The 14325-nt window shown below is 37.4% G+C and overlaps 1 protein-coding gene across 6 annotated transcripts in view; it reads right to left on the bottom strand.

Moving 5' to 3' along the window:
• BIRC6 (baculoviral IAP repeat containing 6) overlaps window positions 1-14325 on the bottom strand; it is a 183308-nt gene that overhangs the window by 112265 nt on the left and 56718 nt on the right. For 3 of the 6 annotated variants that reach the window (XM_055815892.1, XM_055815895.1, XM_055815893.1), the window contains exons 22-34: window positions 12178-12311; window positions 10913-11059; window positions 10184-10371; window positions 9242-9556; window positions 8731-8830; window positions 8065-8279; window positions 7672-7880; window positions 7003-7349; window positions 5823-6042; window positions 4766-4899; window positions 2023-2160; window positions 1127-1254; window positions 565-696 (exon numbers count right to left, since the gene is read on the bottom strand). In XM_055815892.1, the coding sequence (XP_055671867.1) occupies window positions 565-696; window positions 1127-1254; window positions 2023-2160; window positions 4766-4899; window positions 5823-6042; window positions 7003-7349; window positions 7672-7880; window positions 8065-8279; window positions 8731-8830; window positions 9242-9556; window positions 10184-10371; window positions 10913-11059; window positions 12178-12311 (2407 nt within the window). The remainder of the gene's footprint in view (window positions 1-564; window positions 697-1126; window positions 1255-2022; window positions 2161-4765; window positions 4900-5822; window positions 6043-7002; window positions 7350-7671; window positions 7881-8064; window positions 8280-8730; window positions 8831-9241; window positions 9557-10183; window positions 10372-10912; window positions 11060-12177; window positions 12312-14325) is intronic. The other 3 variants (XM_055815896.1, XM_055815894.1, XM_055815897.1) reach the window with 3 other exon arrangements.

Genomic DNA, 14325 nt, shown 5'->3' with positions numbered 1-14325 from the left:
GCACCTCAACTCATAATCAAAATAATTCTTTAACTACCACATCCACCCTCAGTATCTGGGGGCTTACTGCAAGATGCCACGACTTACGTGATACGTACTTCCAGGAAGCCAAGAAGCTTCTGAGAAAGCTCAGAAAACATTCTCAAAGTCCTATTTATTAGTCTGGGGAGACCACCGTTGGCATGACTGTTTTCTGATTACTCAATCAGGAGAGCATCCAGAAAAGTATCATGCATAAAAGTTAGCCACACAAAATATTATTTCACACTTCTATCTGTATATGTTACTCAAAGTTTAAAGATATGACTGGCATTCCCAAAATTACAAGATTATTAGTGATTTTGGCCATGACTACCTAAAAAAACCCTGTGGAATGATAAACTATTTTTCACGATACAAGAAATTTCCAGATGGCTGCTGTTTTCAGCATCAGAATATACTTGATAGCAGCCATGATGAAACAGCTTTTTAAAATAAGGTCAACGTAGGACAAAAATGACTTTGCAGGAACAGGTCTTTTCACACAAAGGACAAGAAGTCAGTTACAGTTTCAGAGCATCATACCTTTGAAGTAGCCTGCTTTAGTTTTGCCTGTTCTACTAAAAGTTTGTATGATGATCCTTTGTTGCTTTGTATTTTCTCTTTTTCCATCTGTTCCACCAAAGCCTTCTGTTTTGCTTTTAATAAGTTAAGTTGCTAAAAGAAAATGTTAATAGGAAAAAATGAAAATTTAAGCAATAAGATGTTAAAAGGATCAGTATGTTTCATACGATAGTAATCTTCAGTTCAAATTTTAACTTGAACTTTTAGAATATTTTAAAATCACAGCTTTGGTGCTTGCACTCAGGTACACCCAGATTTATCTAGAAAGTAAATTATATTTACTGTCCAATATGGGCCACAGAGTGCAACAGTACACTCCAACATACGTTCTTCCAGCAGATCCCATGCCCCATGGTTTGAGACTAATGTCAAAGAAGTTAGGCACCCTTTAGCTGCAGAACCAGACCTATGCAAAAGCAAGGCTGAATGAGTCCCAAGGCCAAAGCTGTTCTTTCAAGAAATGAGATATACAATAAATGTGATATACTTCCATGAAAATAGCTACTACCATGCTGGAAGTCACCTGTTTATGATGCACCAGCTGTTTTCTGATCTTTCGGGAATACAGTCTATCTAGGCTGCTGTTGCCTTTAGTAGATCTGCTCAAACTCTGAGTGTGAAGGCTATTATTTATAAAACTCCACTGGTTTCCTGAAAGAAATAGAAAAAAAAAAACCAAAACCAAACCAGATATTAATCCATCTTATTAAACCTCACTTAACTCCAGAGAAAAGCATTTAAGTTGCAGCAATGGTTAACACCCCCATATACTAAATACTAAAGAAACAAGCAAAATCTAACTCTCTTAAGTGTTATGTTAGTTACTGATGGCAGTATTTGTTTAATTCTAAAATGCAGTGGTACCACCTTGTTTTCAGTATTTTTAAAACATATGAAAGAGGTAATCAAGACTGTCCTAAGTAAAAATACCTGAATAGTTTCCATTACACAAAAGCTCTGCAGTTTTCATTTTTAGAAAAGATGTTCAAAGAAAACCATAGCTAATCCACGTCAGTAATAATAAAAATACAGACAAAAAACGCATTTAAAAATACCAGATACAAATACCATGGCAAATACTAAAGCCATTAGTTATGAAGTCATATTGTTGCCCTTTTTCATAATACAAACTGTCTCAACATGGTGTACTCTCAATTGCCAGGTTCTGGAGTCACAGGATAATATACAGACATTTCACAAACTAAAACTAATCCTGTATTTTTCACTTTAAAAAAAATGAAAGAGATCGTATTTCTAAGGAGACGAGGACATAAAGCAGCAGACAACAGTGCAAATAAAATGATCACATCTGCTTTTAAAATCTCATTTTTCAAGAGAATTGAAAATACATTCGAAGTATTTGCACAGCTCCCAAACCAATACCCACTGAGGCAAGTTTTGATAGTAAGTGTTATATACCTGTCAAAAATCGTTCCCTCTCTTTTCCATTTAGAGGTTTCTTGGCTGTGGCTGCTTCATCTTCAACAGTAGCTACATAATCCAGTAGCCTGGACACCAGCATTACAACCCAGCTGATCATGGGAATGTCTAATACCCCTTCAAAATAAATAGATTGAAGTGCCTTAATAAAGTTTTGAAGCCATAACAAACTAGTTTTAAAAGAAAACATAAAAACCATTAGAGCGGCACACATTTCGCTAGGCCACAAAGATTCTGCTCCCCCTTTTTTTAAAAAAAAAAAAGAAAATTAAGAGTCTGAGCACTCCTAAATGAGGCAACAAATCAAACATTTAGTATAGAACTCTGGTGCAAAACAAAATGTCACAGGTCTTAGTCTGACAAAATCAGAAGTCAAAAGCTTCACCTCTACAGTTAAAGCTAAAAATTAAGGCGCATTTTTTTAAAAAAAAAAAAGTCCAAAATTGTACCTCTAAATTTCCTAAATACCAAATGCAGAATGACAGCTGCTTGCATTAAAGCACATAAATTAGATGTCTCAAATTCCACAGCATGAAATTCCTCCAACCACCAGGGCTCCAACAAGACAGTTATAACCTATGCACTAACACATATAATAGATTCATTTTTATTCATTATTTATTGTTAGTGTATTTTCACATAGCCATTTGAATAAGATGCAGGAAAGCCAAGGCTGAGTTCAGACTAATGAACCACGCTGGCAACACTCATGAATGGCTATTGCCTGTTTTCAGTCTCACACATTAAATGCAGTATTTTTGTACAGGCAGAAGGGAAAAAACCCGTATCTTACATATCATGCAAGAAAAACCTTGGTGCGCATGAGTAAATCTAAAGGAACAGTTCTGAAGTGAACTCAAGAATGCTCAATAAATACCAGAAACCTACAATTTATAACTGCTTAATCACAGTCATTATGCAAAGGGAATATTTTTATGTAACTGTCAATAACAGCAAAGTCATTAGTACTAGAAGTTACACGCACATTTTCCTATCTGTGCACTGTGCTGAGCCACATTTAACTACACTACATTTTTCATGCACTGACCTCAAAAAAGCTTTAATTAACTACGATTAATTCCAGATCAAACAAGAAAACTAAGGCACAGAAATGACTTGTCCAAAATCCCAAGTAGCTGCTGGCAGCCCAAGCAACAGGATGCAGCCCCTGACTGCTAACTCCAGTTTCACATCCACACTGGCAGAAAGCAGCCCACTCCAAGCTGGCAGAGGAACAGGAGACCTCCTCATTACACTTCAACAGGACTTGAACAGGAACTGCAGACTAAGTTGCAAGAATAGAAATGAGTAGCACTGGTGACCACTAACACTTTTTTGTTTGGCAGAATAAAAAGAAAGGAGCCTGCTAAGAGTGAAGTATATACCTTTTCATACTTCTTTTTAAAAAAGTGCATTTCATTTCCTTTTACCTCTTGAAATAAAATAAATCTTTAAAAAAAAAAATACAACCAAACTTCCCAGCTTCTCTCCCTCCCTCCAAGTGTCTTTCACTTATTCTTTTTTTCCTCCCTGTGCCTCAAAGTTCATAACTTCTCTCTGGCCACAACACTCACCTCTTGCTCTGATTGTCCTTCATTTTCTGACTTCTTCCCCAGTAAGTTTTCACCCCTTTGACCCTTAGTTATGCATGATAGTTCTCAAATAGGAATTTCTTCTGCCGTACCTGATGCTTCCACCACACATAATAATGCCCTAGTACTCACCTGTACTGTCCAGGAGGAAGGAAGCTGGAAGACCAGCAAATAAAACTCTGAAGTATCAGTTACTTCTGCTTCCTAAAGTCCTCCGTGAGGACAACTAGTAAGGCAAGAGCTATGAAAGGAATTGGCAGCTGTGGGGAGAGTGCAAACAGAGGTAGAGGAGACGTAAGCTTGGGTTTGCCTCAGACTAGTTAGAGACTACAGCAGGATATGGCCACGATACAGAAAGTACACGGTAGACCAATGGGAAGCAATAGGACAGCTTCTGACACCAGCTGTAGGCTTGTTTACATCAGGAGACAAGGTAAAAAGTAAGGACAGTCTCAGCTGGCATTCACCAACTTCACAAGGCTAACAATTTTAAGCAACATGCCTTCTACAAGGCTCTCATGTACATAAAAATGAAGTAGCCTGGAGTTTGATGTTTTCAAAAGCAAGCATTTTCTTCAACCTTAGGGCACTTAAGAAAACACTCAAAGAAAATCAAGTTTGGAGAATGTAATTTCAGTAAATTTTTTAGGGTCAAAAAAATGTAAATTCCTTGTGATTGTAAAAAACCCCATGTAGTTTGCAGACACCATGCAGACAGACCTAACAAACTTGTCTTCATAACCACGTTTCACCTCAAAAGCTTGAAACTTAGACAGGATCTCATGAGCAAAGAGGGGCAATTCTTTCCAAAATGCTAAATTCCAAAGTCATGCGCTAGAGCATTGGATGTTCCCCCCACTCTGTTAAAAGTTTAAAGCTTCCTAGCTGAATGAAAAGCAACCAAATAGATTTTACTCAGGTTTAATCAGGGGTGGGGGAATGGGGGGAGGAATCTCTTTTAGCACCTAAAGAACAAGAAGTTTCAGCACATTTTAAAAGGCAACTGTGTTTTGGAAATACAGTAAACAAGCAATTTCTTTTTTTAACATACCAAAAATTGTGAGCTAGTCTCTCAAGTTTTCTAGCTTATAATGAATATGAAAATATAGTTTCCCAAATTAGAGGGCTACCTTCAGTTCTTCTGTGCACAGGTAAATGAGGCTGCAGTGGTGACAGCAGATTATCCAGCAGATTAAGTAAACTTTCTAACACACCACTGTTGCTGAGCGATCTTTGGCCAATACAAGAAAGCAACATGAAGACCCTAAAAAAAAAATTCACAAGTTTGAGATTTTATTTCTTTTTCAGATCCAGTAATATCCTGAAACACCACTTTTAGAACAATATTCCCTTAGGCTTTAATTTGAGACACAAGTGGACTGCTGCGGAACGCCGTACTGGGGGCCAGCAAGTGAACCGGTTTTCATGTTCTGTTGTAACAATAATGCAGCATTTTAGGGTGAACATTTTCTCTTTCACCCTCAAGAGGTCAGCAGAGCATTCCACTTCGTACACCTGAAACAAGATCTCATCCTCTTATTTCCTATTACATATGACATACTGAATAGTAGGGATGGAGAATTAAATGCATGTATTCTTGTATCACCTAATTAATTTTTAAAAGTTATAAAAGTATAAATGTTGCTGTCCAAAGAAGGCAGAAAGCCACAGAACAGCAAATATGTTAAAATAAAGCTAACGTTTAGAATAACTATGACCTCAATCAATAATCTGAAATAATTAACACATCTAACATTCAATGCTCAACTCTATGCCTGCTCTTATCTCACAGAAATCTTTTGCATTAAATGATAATAGCATGCTTTCCAGTCTCAACCCTGCTTCCAAATGCATTAGAAGAGCAGCTCTGTGATGAGTGTGCATTTAAGCCTGATAAGGGAGAAGGCAATTTTTGACACCGGGGAGCAACTCTGCTAGGGATGCAAAGATCTCCAAGTAAGGAAAAATAGCAACTTCCTGTGGTGCAAGCACCAAAAAGGTGCAATACATAACTGCAACCAGATATTTATCGTTTGCAGTGCTTTTTGGGGGCCTGTTTCTTAAATCAATGAAATAGATGGATAATTATGCTTCACTCAAATGTCATCAATTCCAACGTTAAGTTATGAACAATGGAATTATTTAGGTGATACACAGACAATATATCAATACAGACTTGCACCTTACCTGTCTTGTGGGAATATGAGAAGTTGCTCTGAATTGTATAATTCCTGCAGTACATTTGAAAGAAACTGACCCCACCATCTTTCTCCTCCACAGAGCTGAACAAGCAGAAGACCTGTATGCAGTCGTATCTTTGGGGTTCCACTGATACATAGGTGTTTAAATAATTCTTCACAAGCTTGAGCATGGAAAGTACTTTGCAGAACCACAGGAACAGAGTGCCCTTTTAATAAAGGAGAACAAGCAACTATATTTAAGGAGACAATTGCTTGAAAACGTCGGAGGAAAAAGTTTGCAGGAGGTTTTTAAAACTATTATTATTAGATTAATTGGCACAGAGAAGAAGGAGGAGGGAACACACGAGGAGATGGTAATTTGCAGGCCATAAAGACCAGGCCATTTGGTCCAAACCAAACCATTTCATATCACTGTGAATACCCCATAGAATCTACACAAAGCAAAAACCATACCATCATTATGCTTAAGAACAAACTGGCACAGAAAATTACAAGACAGAAGACAGACACACCTATACATGAACAGAATGATGTTCTGCTTTTTTTTTTCCTAAAAAGAAAAAGCCACCACTCCTACTCAGGCTTTTCAATTTCAGTTCTCCAATAACTCTTTCAATGGCAAGTTTAGCAAAAAAAAATCCTTACAGGATATTAGAAATAATGAACTGAGCAGAGATACTGGTTTTACGACCTCCCCCCACCCCCAGAAGCAACATCTGCTTCCCCTCCCCACTTCCAACTGCCTAATCCATCCCCCAGTGTTAAACAGGCTTCAAAGCTCACAGATCCTTCCACAAGCTGATTTTACCTATGAAAACATGAGTATTATGCCTGGACAGTCTTTTGTTACTTCAGCAAACTGAATCAGCCCACAGAAGGATCAGCTGACTGCCTGAACAAAGGAATATGCAGCCAAAACTATGGAAAAGGGAGAAGGCCTTCGACACGCTCGCCTATCCTTTTCGGAAGCAGAAAGTGGTTATGTCAGCTTGGTGCCATGGGTGAAACTTTACACTGTATGTTGCCAGTTACTAAAATCATAATAAAACATATCTGAACATAGTTTAAAAGCTTTATAGTGGGCAAGCACAGATCAAGAAATAGAAACTCTTGCGAATTGTTACTACTAACTTGAAAAAAATATCAAAACCTTGAAAAATACTAACCATTGGAAGAATGAAGCAAACTAAGCAAAGTATCCAGTAAGTATCTAATGATGGTGCGTAACTGTTCTGTGGATGACATCTGAATCAATTCTTTTGGATCAGATTGCTCCTTCAGCGTTTTCCTGCTTGCACCTAAAGCTACTTTGAGCCTCTGAACAGCATGGTGAGCCAAGTTGAGTTGAAGCTGTAGCTGAATGCAGTCCTGGTAAGCAGAAAATACTCTGCTATCTTCTTCTACAGCCTTGTCTGGCTTTCGTAAAAAGTACTGGGCATTGTTAGCACTATTGAGTGGTGGCAGGTCAATACTCTGCAGAAGGATTTCTAACCGATGACAGGCCAAATTGTACCTAAAGGGAAATATTCCAACACACAATTCAATAGACATTAGCAAAGAGCAATACATTTGACAGTCACCCTGCCAGAAGACGACTTCTCGTCCATTTTGAATGCACTGTTAAAACAGATACTAAAAAAAATAAAATACAGTATAGTCTTTGTTGCTACTATAAAGATATTCACTGCAACAACTCTACAGCAAAGGCAGAGCTTTCTCTGGTCTGAAGAATATCATGGGAAGAAACAAAAACAAACAAACCAACCACAACATTATGATATTCCAATGTTTCAAGTTAAAATAACTAGTAAGTACACATATTTTTTTCTTCTAACCTGCATTGTATATCTTCTTGCAACGCAACCATCATTGCCAAATGTTGGTCAATTTCTGGCTGATTTGCAGCTTCACCTTCTCCTCTGAGGGGATCATGCATTAGTTTCAGCTCATTTTCAAAGGGTAAGATATAGGTATGGCCATAATAAAATCCTAATGGGATTTTTGCTCTTGCATTTGTGCTACCATATCGACCAATAACAGTGATCTGAAAGAGAACACAACTACATTATAACACAATCTTATCAAACCAGGCAAAATAAACACCCAGTCAGTGACACATAAAAGAATTTACAGCCAACTAAAGTTTGTGTGAAAATAAACTTAAGATAAAGTTCACACACCAAAGATCACGACTTTATAGACAGAGTATGCAGTTTATCTCCTTTTACCTTCATAAACCTGCAAACTGGGGGTGGCAACAAGTCATGTAAAATAAGTGAATGTGTGCTAATGTCAGTAGCCACAACCAGTCGCCTTCCATCCACTTCTTCTCCTAAAGTCCAGATGTCAATTGACAAAGAAGCCAAATCTCCACAAGTGGGAATCAATACATCCGTCAGTAATATAGGTCTTCCAAAATCTAACGTCACGAATCTTCTTGCTCCTAGAGGAAAAACACAGGATTGCCTAAAATACCAGTGCGTGCTAACAAGCAAAGAGATGCTACTTCTCAAACAGTAAAACCTTGTTTATTTATTGTTCAAAAGGTGTATATTTGAGGTTGAAAATAGCTGCACAACTTCAGAATCCCTCACCACAGCTTGTAACCCTTTGAAAACAAAATTTTGGCTTCAACTTAATTTGTTATGCTTTTCATACATTTTAGAACAGGTGCTTTGTCCAGAGACCCAACATATTCCTGCAGTCCCCAGGACTTTTCAACTTGATAAACATCACCGAATGCTGGGTCTTAAAACTTCCAGAAAGAATAAAAATATCTTTTCTTTGGAAAGCCAAGTGGGACTACAGCTAAGCAACTTACTTAAGACCCTGGAAAATATTCCACTTCTTATTAGAAAATGTGTCAAGATTATTATTAGAAATTCTGGTTTTACCTGAGTGCATACGCTCTATAATAATTGACTGATGAGGTGGAGGTTGAAGAAAATGTGAAGCGTGAGATATTGCAAGAGCAAGACCGGATCCAAGTGGGTTCTGAGGAGTGGGAAAACATCAGCAAAATTAAGTCATTAAAATCTATGCATTTATAATAAGCTGCTCTTTACAAAAGACTGTAAGAAAACCTCTTATGATTTAAAGAATCTACAATTCTGATAACACTTCACTACATTTAGTTTGAAGTATGAACCATCAAAATATATTAACTACTAAGTTCAAAGGATTAGTAACACCTTAGTTAAGCTAGCTCCCACTAAACTATCTGAGGTACTGTAACAACACTATCTTGCTTTCATAAGTCTTCCTTTTCATATGGTCTAAACTTAGTAATATAGCTTTCACATCTCATCTAAATAAACAGATATTTACTAGCACTCAAGTACAAATTACACCCTGATAAGGCTACGGCATCTTGTTTCTGTAAGAAAAACAAACAAAAATAATTACCGTTCTAGACTTGCTGGTATTTTTGTTATGTGCTGCAAGGTTAACTGTTGGGGGATCAATGACTGAACCAGGGAAAAGCTGAGCAAGCTCCGCATTAATAACAGCAGAGACTGCCTCATTAGGTGGAGTTAAAGGTGGAGTCATGAACAGAGGAGTTGTTTTTGGTGTGGGTGGAATGACATCTGAAGGATGGATGAAGAACCCTGGGGCTGCTACTGGATTAGAAGGCACAGAGTTGTGAACAGGACCAACTGCTGATGCTGCTGCTGCTGCCGCTGCTGTTGTCTGATGCAGTTTTGCTTCCAGCTTAGCTTTCTGTGGGGAAAATGAAAGCAGTGTATCTAGTTGATAATACGGCTTGTGAACACAGTAGTAGTACTGAACTACAAGTTCAACTTTTGTTACAGAACTAGATTTAATAAATCCAAGCTACCTTCAACACAGGCATGTTACATGTCCAACTATAAGCTGAAAAACAAAACTTTGTTCAATTTGACCTCACTTGCTGAGGAACATGAGTGTTTAATTGAAGTAATCAAAAAATAACAGAAAAACTACAACTGAACAGTGAAGTAGAGTCAACACAGCCAAGCTTCACACTGACAATGGCTTTATGACTGCTACTTCCTCAGGCTGGCAACTGCACTTTTCATTTCAGTGGGCTTTTTCAGACTTACATACTTATGTATTAAGACTTAGTTTTGATTACAAACTCCCAGCCCACCCTCAAAATACAGAAAAAACAAGTCTGAAAGACCAAGGCAGCATTTTGCTTAATAAGAGTGATCCTCAGTGCAGAGTTGTTCCTTCCTCAAATACACTCTGGGGAAAAAAGAAAGAAAAAAAAAAAAGGGGGGGGGGAGGAGTGACTAGCTCTGCAACTACTTTCTCAGCTTTTGAAGTTTAGAGACAGCATTAAAAAATAGCCAAATAGCCTCCAACCTGTTGCTGAAGCTTCAAAAGCTGCTGCTGTTTCTCTTGCAGCACCTGGAGCTGTTGCTCGGCTGAGGCCATTGCATGAGAGAGAGACTGCAAAGCTACCTGGGCTGCTGAACTCAGTGCTGTCGAGGCTTCCCCAACCGTTCCAGAAGAGAGGCCACCAACTGCTGGGGTAACCCCAAAGGTACTCACTGGCATGAAACAAAAACCAAACAAAACAAAAACATGTATGTAGAAAAGAAATGATAAAACACACCTTTAATTTAATTCCTTACTAATGGCTAAGAGAAATGTAAACCCAACAGAAATAGCTCCTTTTTATCCAGTCCTTGCTACAAAGTAACATCATTTTGAATTACAAATTATATGGTTTATAGACTACACATACATCAAGCATGCAACATTTTCATTACAGAAAAGCCACCTGATGTCCAGGAATTCTTTCACCACATAAGGCTGCAAGGTAAAGATACAAGCTTGCATTTCATTCTCTTCCATAGAAACAAACGTATTCAAATTAATAAATTTGGAATCCAGTGTGTTTGTTAAACTGTAAGAAGTTTAACTTCACAGAAAGTAACTATTAAAAAAAAAAAAAAACCAAACCACAACACATTTCAATATTTATAAAACTACAGTCAATCTGTTTGTCAAACAGTGCTCATAATGTCCAATTACAAATATCGTATTGTGGAACTATGCTACGTAGAAAAAATGAAAAATTGTATATACCAGTAAACGTACTTGCATCGTCCCTTTCTATTCTAGTTCCATCACTTGTTGAAACACAGGTAAAGTGCAGAGGTTCAACTTCCAGAAGTCCAGTAAGGGAAGTAAAACTACCTTCAGCAGCTGCACAGCTACTTATTTTCCCATTTCCTGAAAGAGAAATAAATCTCTGCACAATCAGCTAATATTTTCTTGATAGTGACATCCGAAGTCATGAAGAGTCAAACGGGACAGCTAAATGTAATCCACATGTTTTATTACTTCATATTGTGGAACAAACACTTTAACAATATCACATCCACAATATAAATGGAAGCGTATTTTAAATGGATAATGCTGCCAGATTTGAATAGAGTATCTCAGTAAGTCAAACTATCAAATGTGACAGCAGAAGCATAGCGTAACCTTGTTAATTTCAGAAATAAATTATATATGGATGGTCTATTCTTTCTACACTGTGAGAATATTACCTTGCAGAAAATACATTGCTGTTACTGGAAAGGAAGAAAAAGAAAGTAACAGACCAAGTAAGATTATACACCAAGTTAGTATAAAAAACAGACTATTAATCAATATGCTAACAAATTCACAGTATGGAGGGAGGGATGGGAAGGAGATGGACAACAGCATGCAAGAAAGGAAAGAAGTCACTACAACCGATGAATATGCTTGCTATGAAAACAATCTCCTGTCAGGTAACAATTGTCTCGTACTTAGGACATTCCACGGTCTAAATATTCACTTATGAACTAACCTGAAAGGATAGATACAAATACACTTTTAAGGTATTTTAATGCCTCTGAAACAGAAAAAACACCTCATTAAATCTGTTACATTTAAGTAGAAGACTGTCATATGGCAGCTTCCCAACTTCAGAAAAATCCACTTAGTTTTTTGCCTATGAGATGGTTGCTAGTCTAAATTAATAATAACATATCTCAAGAAAGCTGCTCAATAGAAGTGACAGATGCTTCCTAGATGACTCTGACCCAGGGAATGATCGCAGCCTTTCTGTTTAATCTCTAGCCTTTTCTTAGATCTTCTACAGGATAAGAAAAGAACAGATTCGAGAAACAGGCTTTTTCTTGCCCTAAGGGATAGAGGAGATGTAAGAGATCTCATGAAGCAAGAGAATCTCTTGAATTTCATTATGTACATCTATAAAACAGATGGAAAGTTTAAATCCACATCTTCACTAAAGGAAAAATTTAAGAAAAAAAGAGAGAATTACCATTTCTTCCACAACAGATTACTGTAAACATACATACCTGACAGAACATCAGACAAATCAATTTCATCTGACTGTACTCCAATGCTGCTGTTGTATACATTTTTACAGGAAGAGCCACTTATTTCCAAATCAAACAGAACTGGATCAAAAGGCGAACTATATAATCCATATCTGCAAATGCAATAAGACAAACAGCACTACTCAAACAATAAGAATTTATCTAAAATTACTTACAGAAAAAGGCCAAGTATTTCATCATCAGGATTTATTATATTCCAAACCATTCTTTTCATTCAATTGACATCTCTTAGACATTATCATTTACTTATACTCCATTAATGTAATTTATCAGATGTCCTTTTCAAACAGCTTATAATGCTAAATAAGTAGCTCTCTGTTACTAGTTTTGAAGATGTAATACCGTCCTGGAAGCATGACACACAACCACACTCAGACATGGAAACTAGAACTACAAGTCTTAAGACAATTAGCCATAGCAATATGCACGCCTGCACATGGTAAATCAGACATTTATCTGAAGTAAATAAAAACACAGTACTGTTTTCCAAAACAGCAAAATAAATTCCACCTCAGCTTGTTCTTCCAGCTGAAGTAAGAAAAAAGGAAAGGCTACTCGGGATACCAGTCAACACTTTTAAATATCTCAACAGATGAAAATCTCATTACCCCTACTCTGGCTGTACTGCAGGGAAAAAAATGATATAATCACTCAGGTAACAAGGTGGTCCCAAATCAATTAGGGCTTTATAAGCCAAGAAAAAGGAAAATCCAAAGCAATAACAAAATCAGTGTTAGTTTTTTTGTCAGTAAACTGACAAGGGGAGAAAAAAATGAAAGTCAGGCCAAATTATTTAGGAGGAGTAGAAAGAATGCATATGTACAGAAGCGAGAAACATGTAACACCTTGTGCTTTGACTAGCAAGAGCCAGAACAAGTATGAAATATTTCCATTAACACACCAGCAGTGACAGGAAGTTCTCCACCCTCTTTTCCCTCTGCCTCTGAGCAGCTTCTCCATTCTTCAGCAGGCAAGGAAAGCCCGCAAAGGTAATGTACCAAGCGGGCTGGAGTGTTTAAGTGTCTTTTTTGATCAAGTTTGACCAAATTTATCCTTTCACCAAAACGATAAATGCGTCCATGAAAGCTACAACACCAGCAACAAGGTAGAAAAGGTTCTAGACTTCTCTGAATGTTAAAATGCTTCCATGTTGGCTTGGGTGGGCTCAGTGCTTTTTGCCACACAATATTGACTGTAACTGCAGTTACACAGAAGGGCAATAATTGTTACTGATCAGGGAGAGAAAAAGAGAGAGAGCACAAAGACAACTGGAGAATTACAGATCAACTCATTTAACATACATTCCCCAACCCAGTTACTTACTAGTACCTACAAGGTAGCAGATTTAAGATGACAACTTTATACTAAGAACAACACATTAGATGAATCTAGGTTGCACTCTACAGACACGTATTACACGGAAACAGTGCATACTGCACATCTAGCAAGGTGTGTTTGTTGCATGACCTTTTTTCACAAGACAACATGCTACTGTAAAGTGGTTACTAAAGCACACAAAAATGCTCAGACAAAATTCAGTAGGGTACCTTCACAGCCTGTTTCAGACCTCAGATTTACAGTCTCAATAAATTAGGTCACTCAACACTACCCCTGATTAATTGCACGATTTAAGTGAAGAGTTTGACTCATTAAGAAAGCAGGTAGTAAAACCTAAAAAGGGGTTACAACAGCTTTGTAGAACAGGATCAGAATTTGAATGTACTGCAGAGAGTTAAATATATTGTCCAATACGGATTTATTTCAATAAGCATAGTGCCTTTTACCGATCCTTCAGCAGGAATGATCAGGTTCACAGTTCTAAGCTACTTTAGCAACACTTCAGAAAAGGATATAGAAGTTACATCACAAGAAGCAAAGAATGAATCAACAATGTCACATAAAACCCCCATCACCCTATTCATCTATGCAGCAAGGAATATAAACTCTGTAATATACCTCTTCTACTTCACTCAGAGATCTCAACTGGAATAACGCTTACAATTTTGTTACCACAATTCAAGGAAGATGAGGACCGAAGAAAACAGCTTAAGGAAATGCTTTAAGAATGACTACAGATCTGGGGAATACAATCAAGCTACAAATATC

The sequence above is a fragment of the Falco peregrinus genome, chromosome 11, assembly GCF_023634155.1.
Source record: "Falco peregrinus isolate bFalPer1 chromosome 11, bFalPer1.pri, whole genome shotgun sequence".
Taxonomy (NCBI): Eukaryota; Metazoa; Chordata; class Aves; order Falconiformes; family Falconidae; genus Falco; species Falco peregrinus.
Note: the sequence above shows the minus strand (reverse complement) of the source record. Positions and strands in the feature narration are given on the sequence as shown.